Source organism: Hippichthys cyanospilos, chromosome 3 (genome assembly GCF_059441005.1).
Source record: "Hippichthys cyanospilos isolate Australia breed blue-spotted pipefish chromosome 3, RoL_Hcya_1.0, whole genome shotgun sequence".
Classification (NCBI taxonomy): domain Eukaryota; kingdom Metazoa; phylum Chordata; class Actinopteri; order Syngnathiformes; family Syngnathidae; genus Hippichthys; species Hippichthys cyanospilos.
This window is the reverse complement of record NC_142371.1, coordinates 7,577,092-7,595,005: the sequence shown is the minus strand read 5'-3', so window position 1 is coordinate 7,595,005 and position 17,914 is coordinate 7,577,092. Positions and strand designations below refer to the sequence as shown.

At 37.1% G+C, this 17,914-nt stretch overlaps 1 protein-coding gene across 1 annotated transcript in view; it reads left to right on the top strand.

The window, feature by feature from the left end:
* ascc3 (activating signal cointegrator 1 complex subunit 3) overlaps positions 1-17,914 on the top strand; it is a 60,446-nt gene that overhangs the window by 18,394 nt on the left and 24,138 nt on the right. Inside the window, exons 14-25 of the mRNA XM_088410516.1 lie at positions 744-878; positions 10,391-10,582; positions 11,357-11,581; positions 12,248-12,367; positions 12,574-12,738; positions 12,849-12,935; positions 13,763-13,939; positions 14,024-14,249; positions 14,991-15,145; positions 15,770-15,868; positions 16,559-16,727; positions 17,127-17,347. Coding sequence (XP_088266642.1) covers positions 744-878; positions 10,391-10,582; positions 11,357-11,581; positions 12,248-12,367; positions 12,574-12,738; positions 12,849-12,935; positions 13,763-13,939; positions 14,024-14,249; positions 14,991-15,145; positions 15,770-15,868; positions 16,559-16,727; positions 17,127-17,347 — 1,971 coding nt within the window. The remainder of the gene's footprint in view (positions 1-743; positions 879-10,390; positions 10,583-11,356; positions 11,582-12,247; positions 12,368-12,573; positions 12,739-12,848; positions 12,936-13,762; positions 13,940-14,023; positions 14,250-14,990; positions 15,146-15,769; positions 15,869-16,558; positions 16,728-17,126; positions 17,348-17,914) is intronic.

Sequence of the window (17,914 nt, the reverse complement as noted above, 5' to 3'; positions counted from 1 at the left end):
TCCTCTACTGTACATCTGACTTTTTATAAGAGCTTTTTGGCAAGAGGTTTACACGACTCTGAGGCTGTGTGCCAGTGGTTGTGACGAACTGTGCATCGATTTACATGTGGGGAAGGCAATGGGGCGTAGGCTGATTGAACAGTGACAACACAGGCTGTGGCTGGCCATTTAAGAACAGTTGCAATGCCATGTGGGAATGGGTGGGGGAGGGGTTAGTGAGCAGCAGTCATCACCCACTGCTGTACTATTGCAGTGTGTTGAAAAAGAAAGATAAAGTTTGTGTCCAAAAAGAGAGTCTTCAACTTCTATACTATGGTTAGGAGATCACTGGGAATGGGAAAAATTAGTAGGGGGGGTTTTACTAAATCAAACACTTTATTAATGGAAGTACAATGTCCGTGGGGAGGGGTATTAATCCTATTTTGTGCAATTCACTTTTCTCCGAGGGTTTTCTGTCTCCCTTAACCACGAAAAACGAGGCCACAAACACATTGACAAGCCTCAGTTATGGCCTCTTACACACAAATTTGGCCCTGGGCCAAACTTTAGTTGTCAACCCCTGGTCTACTGTACAGTATTTATTTTAACCAATCCAATAATAACAAGGTAAATATAAGTTCACTTTGGAGGCTGGAATTGATTGCATTTCCATTTATTTCAATGGGAAGGAAACATTACTTTTATAGGTGATTGTTTCGTTACAGGCAAGCCATTTTTTTTAAATAGGTTATTTAATACCTCAGGTAATGGTGTTTGTCCATGCTCGAAACGCTACTGTGAGGACAGCCATGGGGCTAATCGAGATGGCTAAGAACCATGGAGAAACATGCGTCTTTCAACCAGACCATGGTCCAGACTACGGCCAGTGTGAAAAACAGGTACAAATCATTATTACAAGCAATATGTTTTCATTGCATCTTATTATTTATGTGTGTGTGTGTGTGTGTGTGTGTGTGTGTGTGTGTGTGTGTGTGTGTGTGTGCGTGTGTGCGTGTGCGTATGTGCTTGTGCATGAGTATGTGCGTGCGTACATGCTCGAATGCACTTCTCCATGTATGCTGGCCTATGTTTTTTACACACATTGGAGAAAAAGAATGTTTGTGGACTGGTAGTTAATTAATGTGTGACTACACAGAGGTGAAGCTTTACTGTCCCACAAAGGATGGTCAATCGAGCACAAATTCTCATTTAAATGACTTGCAGCAGAAGCCAGTGTGATAAATTTAGTAACCTCTTTCCTTCATTCCCTGGGGCTGAGCCATGATTGATGTGTCTCTAATCTCCCCTCTATTTAAAAAGGATATGTATACAAATCAGATCACTTTTCTTGCTTTCCAAAGCTGGAAACAGAGACAGGAGATTATGTCAGTCGACTAAAAATGTGCCTCGTTGCCTGATTAGTCTTTGAAGCTGATTTTCAAAAGCAATTGTCACAACTGTTCCTGAAATATATGCTCATACAATTCAGTTTGTTTCATATGCACAAAGTTTGCATTACCTCAACTCAAGCTCAGCGCAATGAGTATTATCTACTCCATTAGTGTTTGTTGGTCGGGCATGCGCTTGTGAAGCAAGGGGCATCAGGGCGATTCCACTTTAAGCCCACACAGAGATAAAGCTACGCTTATTTGCACTCTGGAAATTGCCCCACATTAATATTTATAGGTGCGCTAATCCTCAATATGCATATGCGGAAAAGTAAAGCACCTCTAAGGTCAGTCATATGAATTAGTGTTTATTTATCCAGCTTGAAAAGACCAAGTTGAAATTACTTTTCTATTTTTTCTATTGCAGTTTAAATTAATTGGTTTTATCATAGGAGTTTGAAAAGCTGCCAATCAAACATGTATCTGTTACGGCAGCTACAGAAGTATATATTTTTTTCCAGATACATTTTTGGGTGATTGCCATGTTTCATTTGCTGAATGAGTGCAAGCATTCTAGTACTACAATCGAACTGTGACGTTTTCTGCTTAAGTAATGTATATGCTGCACACAATATTATGTATATTAGAGAAATAATGGTTGCAAGTTGGTAGGCATTGTAACATTTTTCTGTCAAAATTGGAAGGATAGTTGTAAGCATATCTTTGGAACTTTATTCAATGCTCTGAGTACTAGTTTAGGAAGGTTTTGATTTAATTAAATATTTTCACCCAGCAGACTACTAATTATAAAAATCCAGAATTTCAATTAAACAGAATGCTGTGATGAAAGTAAATGAAACCAGAATTTAACGATTAGCAATACTTTTCAACTTATTGTCCGTTAAATACTGCACACCGCAAAGACAATATATTTAATGTTAAAATTGACGAATGCTGTTGTTGTTTTGTGCAAACATTTTCCCACTTTGAATTTGATGCCTGCAACACATTCCACAAAAAGGACAGGTGCAATAAAAACTTGGGAAAGTTAAAGGGACACTGTGTGAGATCCATCCGTTTAGACCGGATTTTCATTACGGGAGCAGGAGGTGCTACATTTACCATTGTCCGTTCATGGCAGCAAACATGGCAGCCTCCAGAGAAGTGCCACCCCCCCCCAAATATAATTAAATTTAATATTATTTAATGATAACTAGACCAACCATTATATTTAAAACATACTGTTGGTTGTTGAGAACACATTTATTTGCAATTTTTTGACATTTTTAATCATTTAATGTATTTCTTTTTAATGAAAAACGATCTAAATCTTACACAGTGTCCCTTTAAAGGACTATTTAAAAAAAAAAAAAAAAACACCAATTTGTAATTATCCACAGGTGAACAGGTTAACTCTTAACAGGTTATTATGCGTTGGTACAATAGGATCTAGTGTTATTAAGGGATTGAAAAAATTGAGAAATTAATTAAGATTTGTAATTACCTGTACCAATTTCCCTTCTGGCATATTTGAGACTAGTCTCAAGTGCTGCCCTGGCTGCTACCTTTAGTTCTGACCATGTCAAGTCAAATTTATTTGTACAGCCCTGAATCACAGCAGTCTCAAAGGGCTTCACGGGTGGAAAAGATGTCATACAGAAAGTTATAAATATACAGAACATCATAAATACACAGCAGCATCCCATGAACAAAGCTCCCTGAAGGGGAAGGAAGAACTCAATAACCCCGTCTTGTCACATTCCACCAGTCCAGTCACCTCATTCTCAGCCTTACCACATCTGCTCTACTCCCCTGCCAAACAGCACTAAACATCAACAGCTCATGCAAATCACCTGCTCAGTATATAAGCTCGTCTCTCTCTCCCAAATCTTGCCAGACTGTCTATATGCATCACGCCGAGCTATCCAGCACTCAACCCTGTCTGTCCCCAAATATCCGCCAGCCCAACTAGCTTTGCTTTCCCGTGTTTTGACCCTGCCTGTACTCGACTATCCGCCAGCCAGCCGACCAATCTTGCCTTTCTGTGTACCGACCCAGCCTGCACCTGACCACTCGCCAGCCCGACGTCAATTCTTGTTAGTCCATGCCGAGGCCCTGCCTGGCCCTGACGTACCGCCACAGCAGCTAACCCCTTGTTTATGGCTCACCACATTATCATCTTCGTTGCTTTATTTAGCTGTGGCTGCATACACAGCTGGGTGCTTTCCATTTTTGTGGTAAGATAAACTTCAGCTACATCTGTGGTCAGCAAGCTTTTTCTTACGAAGAATGCATATAACACTTTCTTCCTGTCAGGTTGTCTTTTAAAGTTAAATTTACCATTCATCCGACAGCTCTCAAATTCTCTTCCATTTTCACATCTTATTTCTGCTCCTAAACTTTCCCTCCCAACCTCAACAGGCGCATGTTAGATTATGCCAAACACAATAACAACCAATCAATACACACTTCATTTGTCTTCCAACACCCTATAGCATAAAATTCCTGGTGTGTAAAACGTATCTAATTATCATACAGAAAGCATAAAGTTACAGATTAAAAATTAAATGAACGCTTAAACTATGTCCGTAATGGATTGATCGTAATTAATCTGTGTTTCTGACACCTCTAGTAGGAAGTTGGCAAAAGCACTCAGTTTTTCACAAACAAGGATTAGGTGAGGTTCACCACTTTGTGAACTGTGAGAGCAAATTTTCCAACAGTTTAATAATGTTTCTCAACATGCAATTGCAAGGAGTTTAATTTAGATCTTTCATCCTCTACAATTCACAAGATAAGTATCATCAAGTGATTCAGAGAATCTGAACAAACCTCTGTTCTGAAGTGACAGAGCTGAAAACCAGCAGCAACTGCCCACTATCTTTCACCCTTCGGGTGGGACTGGATTAAAAGACGACATCGTTGTGGGAAGGATATCGTCATGTGTGCTCAGGAACAGTTCAGAAAACCATTGTCAGTTATAAAATGTAATTCAAAATTCAGCCATGCAAAGTAAAAAACATTTTTACCACAGCATTTAGAAACTGGTGATAGCGCCTCTTAGTCTAGTCAGGGGTGGTCATTGTGTCACCCATGGTCAACCGGTCGACTGCCTAGCTATTGTGGTAGCTTGCATTACATTTTACTTAAAAAAAAAAAATAAAAAATACCTCCCGAAACAAATAAAGGAGCATTATGAAGGCAAAATGGTACACCAGAGACCCTAGAATGTTGAACATCTGAAGTTCACCATCAAGCAAGTAGGGGAAAAAATTCCAAGCACAGCAATTAATGTCCTCTGGTCCCAAACTCTTAGTGAGTGTTGTTAAAAGAAGAAGTGATCTAATCCAGTGGGAAACATGCTCTTCGTCCATTTTTTGGGAATATTTTGTGGTGTACAAATTCAAAATTACTGAACCTTAAAAAAAAAAAAAAAAGCTGAACCCAGTTTTAACATAACACACATAACAAATATTTTGTTTTGTGTGTATTTGATATAGGTTCAAGAGGATATGCATTATTGCATTATTGTTTTCTCTTGTTGTATTTTCACATTGTGCCAACTTCACTAGTCCCTGTTTTTTTTGTGCCAAAATCATGTTAGAAAAATAGAAATTGTAATTGTAATGTCCTGTTTAGATTTTAACTTATCAAAAGCTGCCTGGTGTGCATATATTGCCCAAGTGAAAGTTGGAATTTTATATGTGTACAGTGTGTATATATATATATATATAGATGGGAGAGAGAGAGAGAGAGAGAGAGAGAGAGATTTTATATATATATATATATATATATATATATATATATATATATATATATATATAAAATATGTATGTATGTATGTAATTACAAGTTGCAAGTTTAAATTGAATTCAGAACAATTTTATGCTTCCCTGCCTTTGTCTCTAGTCTCAATAGTAAACCCCCAAGAATACTGTGGATGAAATGAGACACCCTGTGGTCCCACTGGCTTACTACAATGCATTATCAGTGTCTTCTGACCGTTGTTACTTTACAGCCCCCTTACAAAAAAAAAGGGGGGGGGGCATTTAAGTGACTGCACTAGATGGAATCCTACTACATATGTTGTAAATGTCTTCAAAGTAGAATGCATGATCCAAAAGAAAATAGTTTCAAGTAATCATAAAGGAATCGACAATTATTGAGTCATCCTTCATCATCTGATATGCATTCTCTTTCCATGTGGGGAGGTCTGTGTTTTCAAAATCTCTGTGAGTATTCTTCAGACGCTCAGCTCTAACTTTGTTACCAATGCAGACTGACTGCATCTGATTATATATCCCCCCAGGGATTTCACATCATCATCACAAAGACCTCATTAATATGTCTTTGCTTTCATTTGCTGCTATTTTTAAGAAACGAGTCCACCACCTGTCCACGCATTGTGTCAGATCCATGACGGGCTGTCAACATGCTCAAAACAGCTCTGGCTACATTCATCAGTGGCGATGAGCCACAAAGCAAAGATAAATGAATGAATAGCATGCTCATATACATGAAAATCAATACAGATATGGATAAACACATACAAAAAGAAAATGATAGAATAGTTTTGGAGTACAGTCTTTGCATCTTACATCTAGTTCAACTATATCAATAATTTACAATGAATTCAAGGGATAGGAAACCAAACTCAACTGCAAATAGTGGATAACTATGATTCGTGCTCCACCAAATATTATAATTTTCTAGATTTACTGGTAGTTAATGAAACCATAAATACACTACAAACTATGATACTGAAACATTTTGATTGCAAACTCTTACATTTTGGAACATTGATGTATCCTTTAAAATAAAAAAAGAACATCTTTTTGTCCTGCAATAGTGCCCGGTGTGGTTAACATACACTATTTGCGATGTCTTCCCACCAACATCGTTGTTGTTTTTTTATGCTGCAATCCTGTGTGTCTCAAATTCAGTGTTAACGCTCTTATATTGTTTATGAAGGTGTTTAATCAGACACTAAGGTGTAATCCGCAATGCAAGTTTTTATTCACTACTTCAAAACAACAACAAATGTACAACAAAAATGTAGCCACAAAATAGTTCTTTGTTTTTTTTTTTTAGATTTAAATCGAACCAAATTGAATTATTCCACTTTGAAACATATCGAGATTTGTACCAAATCTTTTTTTGGACTGGAGGAGGTATGGCTTAGTCGGAATTTGGAATTTGCACATTTACAGTACTGACAAGTACGTTCAATGGTTTGTAAAATGGCAACAAAGTAGTAATTGCACAACAATAGCCCAATGAACGCAGTTATTCCATATCGAATCAAAGCACTAAGTTGAACCGAATTGAATCGTTCCACTTTCAAATCTAACCGGCCTTGAACTGTTTTACACCTCACTTGTCGAAAAGAATATAAAATCACATTTTATGGAGGGATGCACTCTCCGAGGAGCCTTTTTAATTCTGCTTGTTCCCATTCAGGCACCACTGTGTAAAACATTCCGTCGCTGATAAAGTCAGGCTTTCAAAATTAAGGCAGCAGATAGTGAAATAACAGTGCTGCACCACATACCGCTGCCTAGCTTGCTGCTAGCCAATGCTCAGTCCCCCAATGCTCAGTCCCTTGATAAAAACATATCAGCTTTAGATCAGTGAGTTTTGTACTCTTTGATTCTTACAAAATCATGTAAAACCAACGACAAATTCAACTCAGCCATTTAGCAACATATGCTCTCTGTCTACTTTAGAGACCGCATAGCTGCCTCACATAAAAGCATGTCAGGCATTTACTTGGAGAATTCAATCACTGTAGATTAACTGTCTTGTCAAAGTAGATACACCCACAGACAGTGTTTTGCAACGAAAAAAAAAAAATTCTGGCATTTTTTTCCCCTGCAAATGATCAAGAATCTATATTATTCTTAACTATGTGCGGAAATCCTCTGTTCTTGTCGATGGGGTATACACACACACACACGCACATAAAATCACTCAAACTAATTATATCAAATAAATAAATACAAAATCCTGAATTTTGTAACATAGTATATGTCTTTCTTTGGAAGAGTGGGTTATGTAAGTGAAAAGATGTAACATTTTCTTTCCTGGTTGTACTGTAGTTGAAATTTTGACTCAAGGTTGCTTTTCAGAAAATGTAACATTTTGAAATATTCATTCAGTGCCATTTAATATAGTCCATTAACTAGCGTGCATTCAGTTTTGCATGTTAAAGGCACCTATCATAGAAATTCAACATTTTAAACTTTTAGTTTAAATTCATTCCCCATTAAAAAAAAAAAAAAAAAATCCTCATAGATAACTCACCAACCCCCATTTTTTTTTCTCTATTCAGCCATCTCTGAGCATTCCTACTCATTGCTGCATTCTCAGTATCAGCTTCACTTGATCAGAGAAAAGCACCGGGTCCTCACTTTGTTGTGTCACTAATTGAGTATCACCTCATACCAACAATGCAATTTAAACACACACTCACGTTTTCCTAGCAGTCATTGGTGCACTAGGATGATCTCATGAAAGGGGCAAAAGGTCATATGAAATCACATATGCCGTATACCCAACACCGACTGTGGAACTTAAATATGGTATGTTACAAACTATTTAGGTACTTAATTTAAGGTGCGAACACAAAACATGTCTCGATGACTTAAATAAGGACATTTTAGTGTGATTTCAACACTTTGTTATGTACAATACTGAGGCCAAATTTATATACATATATATTAAAAAAAGACCGCTGGTTTCATATGCAATTAATTGCAATTTTTGAATAGTTTTTCAATAGTTTTCATCAAATTTTCAACAGGTAAATGAACCTCCAGTGTGAGCTAAGATTCTCTGCACGTTCCGAAGCAGGATCAACAATGACCAGAGCTGGCAGCTAGTTATCTGCGGACAGTTGTGCTCAGCAGCAGTAGCATCAGCAAGTGCCAGAGCCTAATGGGATCTGATCAGGAGCTTAGGTCACTGCCATCTCAGATATAGCCATGGCACAGCAGACATCAGGCCTGACTCGCTTCAGATTAGGGCCTCGTATCAAGTTTGTAACTCACTGACACATCAAAGAAAAAGCTTCTGCTGCAGCATTTCAATTACCTTACCTTGCCCACATTTCACATAGCTCTCTTGCACAAACTTGACTGAAGACTCCTGCCCCCAGGCTGCATTTTGCTGTTTTTATTTCACACAATATATTTTTGATGTTGTTGTTGTTTTCACTTTTAAGTAAAACCCCCAAAATGTGTTACAAACACCTTTTAAGCACAACAATCAATTTCACCTTAGTACTATTTGCAAGCCTGGAGGCCACTATATTGAGATTATTATTATTATTATTATGTTGTCTTCATGAATCTCATTCAAACAGCACCAAACAAAGGTTCAGAATCGTGAGCCTCCCAAGGCAGAGTTGCGATTCATCAGAAAATGTCAATTTCATCAAGTTGTATAGTCCATGGCAGCTTTTTTAGCTTATTGTAACTTTTCTTTTTTTTTTTTTTTTTTTTTATGTTAAGGATGGCTTTCATTTAGCTTTTCTGAATGTAAATCCCACTTCCTTTCGGCAATTCAGTCACAGACATTCTTTCCAATTGTAGCTCATTTGTTTAGTTGGCTTTTCCTATTTTCATGACATATTTATTTAGTTTTTTTTTTTTGTCTTGTCTTCCTTATTGTGCCTGAACACTTTGCTTTTACAATATTTGTATTTTTTTATGATTACTTTTTGTCACTAACTAGTTTTATATTCTCATAAAGTGATAGCGAGATTCATAAGCTCCAACTGTAACAGCACAAAGTCAAGAGGTTGTACTTGGGAGTGCAAGAGGATGATTTATGCCTCATGATCTTGCTTCTTTTTTATAAGATGTGGTTGTGTCTTAAAAGTAAAATTAGAATGACACAATAAGGCCAGACAGTACAGATTTTTTTTTAATCTCATTTTTTTTGTACTACTGTCATGTCTTATAACTTTAATATAGCATGCCATGTTCAAATATTTGAATGCATCTGCTGTATTCCATAGTTAATGTCATGTGAAAAACAGAACTACATTTCCAAAGTGTTTCTAGAGCATGTCTTAAGCAGGGGTAGGGAACTCCAGTTCCTGGAGTGCCATATCCTGCCCCTTTTTGATGTGTGTTCAGGATTGCTATCAGGCTTCCACAAGGCTGGCTGATGAGCTGATTATTTGAACCAAGTGTGAAAGGCAAGGGAGACATTGAAAATATGCAGGATATGGCTCTCGAAGAGCAGGAGTTCCCTATCCCTGGTCTAAAGTGTTTGTTGACTTGTTTTGATTCTTTTCTGCTATCATTCAAGAGACCAGGCAGAGAACTTCCCCCCCTTTCGTCATCTCAACACTTTCACTGCACCAATAACTTGGGGTTAGGTATTTGGGGTTGTGAAAAACAAAATGTAATCACATCCTTTAACTATGTATTATATGAACAGTACTTTATAAATGTATTTTGCCACAAATTTTGTGCCGCAATGATCATGTTAATATTTCTCTACCCAAAAATTTGCTACAAACAGAAAATTCTAAATAGATGGGGTTTTTTTTTTATTCTTCATGAATACTATGGATTAAGTTTTTTTTTTTTTTATTTTATTTTATTTTTTTTTACTAATACTGTACATTTCAGTTGCTTGAAAGCAGCATTGCATACACATCTAATCCAGACCGTTATTTTGACAATAACTCTCACTCAACTGCTGGCAGTTATGACCTTATTGTGCAGGGGTCCTGGTGTGCTTTAACCTCTGTTTAGATGTCCGTGGAATGAGATTAAGCTCTATAATGAGGACTCCCATTGAGCACAACCAGGTCACATCACACCTGTCAGTCATAAATACATTTCAGTCTCTGTGTTTGAGTGACATGTTTACAGCAAGTTCAATGTGATTTTATTTTTACCTGGTTTTAATCCATATACTCTGTATTATTTGGTTTTTTTTTAAAATATATGCAAAGGTTCATTTTTTTCTACTAATAAGTGATTTTTGTTTCTTAACTAAAATTTTAGATCCAGCGCTCCAGAAATAAGCAAATGAAGGAGATGTTTCCAGAAGGCTTTGGGATCCACCATGCAGGCATGTTGCGGGCTGACCGCAATTTAATGGAGAGCATGTTCTCCAGAGGTTACCTCAAGGTGCTCGTCTGTACTGCCACCTTGGCCTGGGGAGTGAATCTGCCTGCCCATGCTGTTATAATTAAGGTTCACTGTTTTCTCATATTTTTTTTTTTTTAACCAACAGTGGATATAAAACGTCTACACACCCCTTCTAAATGCCACATTTTTAGTTATATTAAAAAAAAAAAAAATCCAAGAGAAACTATTTATACTCTTTTGCATCTTTATTGTGACCTTAAATTGTAAAAGTAAAATTAAATATTTTTGAGAGCAAAAACAAAATGTATTCTACAAAACACAAAGAAGATCTTGTATGTTCACAAGCGAAAACAGCCTTTTAGCTGGGGAAGTGGCTCTTCAGAATAAACCAGTCACATTCCTTCCTTCCTTTTTCACTCATTTTCCTTCCTTCCATCCCGACCAGCTGTGCCATCAAGCTAAATAAAGGCGTTCGGCTAATAGCATATCGGCATTTCTGTGATTGACGTAACGCCGGCCAATAGCGTCTCCGTGAGTGAGACTGGGACTGTGACCTTAATCGACCAATAGCATATCGGCATCTCCGTGACTGAGACAGTGACTGTGACATTGTAAGAGCAATAGCATTCAGCGTTACCGTGACAAGTGTCAACATTTGATTTAGATGACGCAGCAAAACTAAAATAAATGTACGAACGCTCTGACCGGCACGTCGGATTGTTCGTAAGATGAAAGATTTGTGCGTGTGGGGGACAAAAAACTCCGAAGTCCACGCTCGTAAGTCGAAACGTTCGTGAAAGAGGGAGTTCGTAAACCACACAGTGTCATCTTTGCTCTAATAATTTGAGTTGTACTTGTTCCTTTTTCTTGTGCTTCCAGGGAACACAGATTTATGATGCCAAGCGTGGTTCCCTGGTGGATCTCGGCATTCTGGATGTTATGCAAATCTTCGGTCGTGCAGGACGACCACAGTTTGACAAGTACGGGGAAGGTACAATCATTACCACCCATGACAAGCTCAGCCATTACCTGACTCTGCTCACCCAGCAAAATCCCATTGAGAGTCAGTTTCTCGACAGCCTGGCTGATAATCTCAATGCTGAGGTCAGTCAGTCTTTAAATTTTCCGTAGATAAATGCTATTGCTCATTTATCTTTCTTAATTTTGTTTGTGGTTTCATTCGATACAAAATTTCAAACCTTTGAATACTTGAAGTTGAATGCAGAATTAGCATATGTAATATATTTATTTCAACCAAAGAGTGATGTGTAAAATACCAAAATTTGTAATGGTGAAAGTACATATTTCATTCAGGCCTTTCAATTTTTGACCATTCTAACTGAGCCCTGGAAGTTCACAACTGTCAGTGTGGGAGAAGGTTAATATTTTTTTCAGAACACTATAAAGGTACAGTGTGTACAACATAAATTAAATCTGATTAAAACTGTCCGTGGAAAAGTTATATCTCTAACGGTTACATAATCTCATACTTACTGTAAATGTCAAACAGTTAGAGAACATATTTAATCTATGCAATTCCTTAACTGCATCCTCACAAGGGTTGGTTGCGGGATTTATTTATTTTTTTCTTTCTCTCATTCAACAATCCCCTTAAATCGTTTATCCAAAAGCCCTATTATGAGAATAAGTTAAAAGGATAGATGAGTAGTATGAATTTGTGTTTTCTTTCTTGGCTGTAGCCTCCCAGTGGCCCTCAGATGGTGACAGAAACCTGTAGTCATAGTAATCTTTTGTCTCTTGCTGTTGTAGATTGCCTTGGGTACAGTCACCAATGTGGATGAAGCAGTCAAATGGCTTAGTTACACTTACCTCTTTGTGCGCATGAGGGCTAATCCACTTGCATATGGTATCAACTACAAAGCCTTGCAGGTTTGTTAACTCATTCAATTATAGATTTGTCCCTGTCACCACAATCTTGGAAACTGGAGTATATTTAATAATTCTGGGTAAAAAATATGATAGATTTTCCTACCCAAATGTTCTTAAAGAATGTGTCCAATCTGTATCCTAACCATTGAGATTATAAATAGTTCTCTTTATTTGTTCAGTATAAAAAAAGTCTGTGAATGTTTCAGATGGATCCGTCCTTAGAGCTATATAGAAAGGAGCTTGTGATAGAGTCAGGCAGGAAGCTGGACAAAGCCAGGATGATCCGCTTTGAAGAGCGCACTGGCTACTTTGCCTCCACTGACTTGGGGAGGACATCTAGCCACTTTTACATCAAATACAACACTATAGAGGTATAGAAATATACCTGAAACTTGGCAAGAATTCATCTCCCCACAGTTGGCAAGGATATTCAAGTCATTAACCATTTTTGATATATTTCTTTCCCCCTTTGTCCATGAAGACGTTCAATGAACTTTTCAACTCTCAGCGAACAGAAGCTGACATCCTCAGTATCGTCTCTAAAGCAGAGGAATTTGAACAACTAAAGGTAAGTTCACCATGGCTGTGGTTCAGAAATACATTACGGTAATTTCCTACGGACACACCACATGCACTACACCACAAAACAACACAACTGTGTTGCTTTTTAAATCTTTACAATCATCTGACAGTTTAATTTTTTGTTTGTTTATTTTTTTCCCCCAAAACATGTATTATTAATGTTTCGCATAACATGAAGTAAGGAGTCTGAATTACAAAATGTATTTTTACTTACATTGATTTCTGGACAATTCAAGTCAATAAAGGCCAATTCACAACATTAAAAGTAATACAAAATTCCTCATCCTTAACTGATTGTTTCAAACTCTGGCTCTTTTTATTAACAGTACAAATCGGTACAGTCGTTTTTTTTTTTGTTTTTTTATGGAAAGATGGTTTGATTTTTTTTTATTTTTTAACATACCCATCCTACAAACTCACGGAGTTTATAGTCACACAAGTCTCCTAGTGTTACTTGGACCACATTCGTCTGAACATTCGTGCTCAGACGCATCAAAAAAATTAGCGGGGACATTGTACTAACCAAGGAAGAATCATACTGTGAGGCAAATACGAAACAAATACAAAAGGGTTGGTTTGGACTTTGTGCATTCATGTGAACGCCCCCCCCCAACCCACCCCCCTTCCCTAGGCAATTTTTGACCTTGGAACAGTACTGTACCTTCCTCGCCAGCCATCCACTGGAAAGGTCACTCTTCTTAACCGACACCTGCAGTCGCATTTGCCATCTTTAAGTTGGGGGGTGATCTGATCTACCCACTAGATGAAGTGTTTGTAGATTATGGTTCTTATGTTCGGTAATCATGTTGGCAGGTTCGTGAAGAAGAGATGGAGGAGCTGGAACAAATGATGTGTAATTACTGTGAGCTACCTGCGGCTGGTGGAGTCGAAAACGGCTATGGCAAGGTTAACATTCTATTGCAGACATATATAAGTCGTGGAGATGTTGACAGCTTCTCCCTCATCTCAGACCTTTCATACGTCGCACAGGTAAGAAACTAACTATTCAATGAATAATTTTATGATTTTTTTATGATAATTGTCTACTTTTCTTCTGATTTTGCTACTTTTCAGAATGCTGCTCGAATTGTTAGAGCATTGTTTGAGATTGCTCTAAGAAAGCGTTGGCCGGCCATGACTTACCGACTGCTTACACTCTCCAAAGTCATTGACAAGCGACTATGGGGCTTTGCCCACCCTCTCCGTCAGTTTTCCAACTTGAACCATATTGTACTGAATCGACTGGAGGAGAAGAAGCTCACTGTGGATAAACTGAAGGATATGAGGAAGGATGAAATTGGTAAAAAAAAAACTTTTTAAATGTAATAATTTTGTTTTTTTGGTTTGCAACAGCGTGAATATGTGGGAATGTGATGCATGTTTAGCGGTCCTTCCCCACTTTAATTAATAATCTTTATATGAATTAGGAAAACTATAAACTGAGGGGGCAATATGTAAACATTAAGCAATGACAAGCTCCATATTCAATTTCATTTCATGTGCAGAAGCAAAAAGGTAACCCATGATCAGGACATCACCTAAATGTATATCTGGAGTTATGCAATGTTCTATATCTCTTTATTTGTGAATTTCTTTCACATCAAGACGTTTTACACTTCAGTACACTTCCTTATAGGACCGTTGCACATTTTCTCTATGTTATGACTAAATTCATCGCTCTCACCAATCGTTTACCTGATGCTGTTCATTGTACAGTATTAGCAAACAACATATTAGTTGCACTTCAACATCACTTATAGTCTGCAATTGGAAATTATTCCATCCAACATGGTGCTACCCTTACATTGAATAATTATTCTTTTTGAGTCTTATTTCAACAACTCTATAGTCTAAATCAAATAGAGGAAGGAGATGTTTGCTTTAATAATTAAATCAAAACTTTTCAATAAAAAAAATTGCGATGCATGACTGGAAATAATAAGTTCCTAAATCCTCAGTTTTTCAGCAAGAAGTGCATCGCAAATCAACATGGCACATGTGGAGCTTCTTAGTATGTTAATGCAAAGTTTTTTGTTTCCAGGCCACATGCTGCATCACGTAAACATTGGGTTAACAGTGAAACAGTGTGTCCATCAAATCCCTTCAATCACAATGGAGGCCAGTGTTCAACCAATCACACGAACTGTGCTACGTGTCCGTCTCATTGTCACACCTGACTTTCGTTGGAGTGATCAGGTAAATATGCTGAATATTTTAAATATTTGAGCGTTGGTTTGTTCATCAACTTTTACATCATTGATTTTCTTTGCTACATATGACCATTTGCTTGATAATGCATATACTGTATGACATAATACACAAAAAATAATGTTGGTTATTTTGTCTGAAAATTATTTAATTCCAAGTATCCTTTGCTAATTTATCAGTGCTTCATCAGTGTTTCATTGTGAAAGTAAGAATGTTCCTCTAATAAAACAGAATGTGGAACCAAGATAAAAAAGACTTTTATGTAAAAAAAATTCCAAGAAATCCAGGTAATTCCAAATGGCTCATACTTTTTCTTGGAATTGTATATTCAGAGACATTTCAAAATTGTACTATTTTCATGAATGAAAAGTTATTAGGTTTATTTTTGATGCATGAGTTCATTTCTTAATCTGGCCGAGTTATTTTTATGGTTTTCATTTGAGAATTTTCTATTTTTTGATTATTTCACTTTTTTGCTACCTTCAGATAATATTTTCAATTTTGGTTCTTCATTCAAAGGATGGAGACGACCCTTTATGTTGTGCACCCTTCTAATCTGAAGACAATGCTGTATCTAATATAGCTCACCTTTTTTTTTTTTTCGTGGTTCAGGTACATGGGTCTGTGGGTGAGCCATGGTGGTTATGGGTGGAGGACCCAATCAATGATCATATCTACCACTCTGAATACTTCCTCCTCCAGAAAAAGCAGGTTGGTTTCATGAAAACACAAATTATATCATTTTAGTACTTCTCCTTTTACCCAGAAAAAGGAGTGACATACCAAAATCACCATGATGTCAATTATTCAGCTTCCTTGCATTGCTGCGGAATTATTATTATTATTATTATCATTATTATTATTATGCATTCAATATTTTAATATCTTCTTGATTCATATATTTGATTTTGCCAAGGTTCTACATAAGGTGCCTGACACAACCCTCAATTTTTTGGGGCTTGGGACCGGCACAAAAAGGCACTGGCTTGTAGCTCCTTGCGGGTACATTCAAAACAATCGGCCATTTGACAAGATTATTTTTGGCCAAAGTTTGAAGGGCCATAATCGGCGTTTAATTGTTCAGGTCCTTTTTTTTAACCATTATCCTATCACTATTAGTGAACAATTGGGGGGATTTTTCTTTATGCCTGTGCAATAGATTCTCAGTTACTCACTTCATGGTAATTACAAAAATTGAATTGAAGCAACTGAACTCTACTTATTAGTCGAATATAATATCTATTTTCTGACAACGGTTATTAATAACTTGAAAATATAAGCTATTAAGTCAACAATATGTAACTATCCTCCCTATTTAATTTATGATCTTATAGTATTTAAAATGTCTATCATGGTTGCTTCTTTCTCAGAGATCTTGTTTATGTTTCTTGTTCTATTCAGGTGGTAACAGGAGAACCCCAGAACATTGTGTTTACCATTCCCATCTTTGAACCGTTACCCTCTCAGTACTACATCAAGGCAGTGTCTGACCGTTGGCTTGGTGCCGAAGCCATCTGCATCATCAATTTCCAGAACCTTATCTTGCCTGAGCGACACCCCCCTCACACGGGTACACAACAACATACATAAAACCTGTGTGGGATTGCTGAAATCAGACCCCCAACAGGAATGCTGGGAAATTAAAACAAACAATTGATATTAGTATATGGCTGGCAACCAGTTCAGGGTGTCCTCAGCCTACTGCCCGAAGTTAGCTGGGATAGGCACCAGCAAGCCTGCAACTCTTGTAAGGATAAGCGGCTCTTGAAAAGATGGATGGCTGGATCTCATTCTACAAATGACAGTTTTTTGCATTGTAAAAAAAAAAAAAAAAAAAACATTCGAGACAAATTTTGAAATGAATGAAACTGTTAGCAGTGAATAACAAGGATTGATAAGAACTCTATATGGTTTTTAGGTTTAGTTTTCCAAAGATGTATCATTCAATTTACGATTATTTCCTCCACAGAGCTTTTGGACCTGCAGCCACTGCCAGTGACAGCTTTGGGACATCGGGAGTATGAAAGCTTGTATAAGTTCACTCATTTCAACCCCATCCAGACACAGATCTTCCACACACTGTATCACACTGATACTAATGTGCTGCTGGGAGCACCTACGGGCTCTGGAAAGACAATCGCTGCTGAAATTGCTATGTTCAGAGTCTTCAACAACTACCCAAGCTCCAAGGTTAGAAATGCTACTCTTTCCCAGCATTCTCAGTTTTGAATAGGCCTTTTTCTTTATTATAGTATATACAAATGGTCACAATGAGTAACTACTGTGTCTCTGTGCCAGAATAAATTTTGTTGTGTAGGATTTTGTTATTGCTAGGTCTTTGATGATACAGTCGAACCTCTACATAGTGAACTTTAAGGGTCCGAGGAGAGAAGTTCACTATGAAGAGAGATTCACTTTATAGAGGTTTTCCTAAAATGTTCAGAATTCATTGATGAAATATGTGAGTAATTTTTTAATAAATATGTAAATAATTTTATATACGTTTTTTTAAATATAAATATGTAAATAAATGTACATTAAACAACTTAAGTTGTTTAAACACTAAAATCTAATGCGGTAAAACTAATGTAAAAACATTTTACATTGAACAAAACTCTTTATTATTATTCAACAATAGTTAATGAATACAGTATATGATCATAATAAAACATGATCAGTGCATGTCATCAGCGCGGAGAAAGTAACTGTCAATACGAGGTTGCACGGTATGCCTCCACTCGCACACTTCCGAATTAT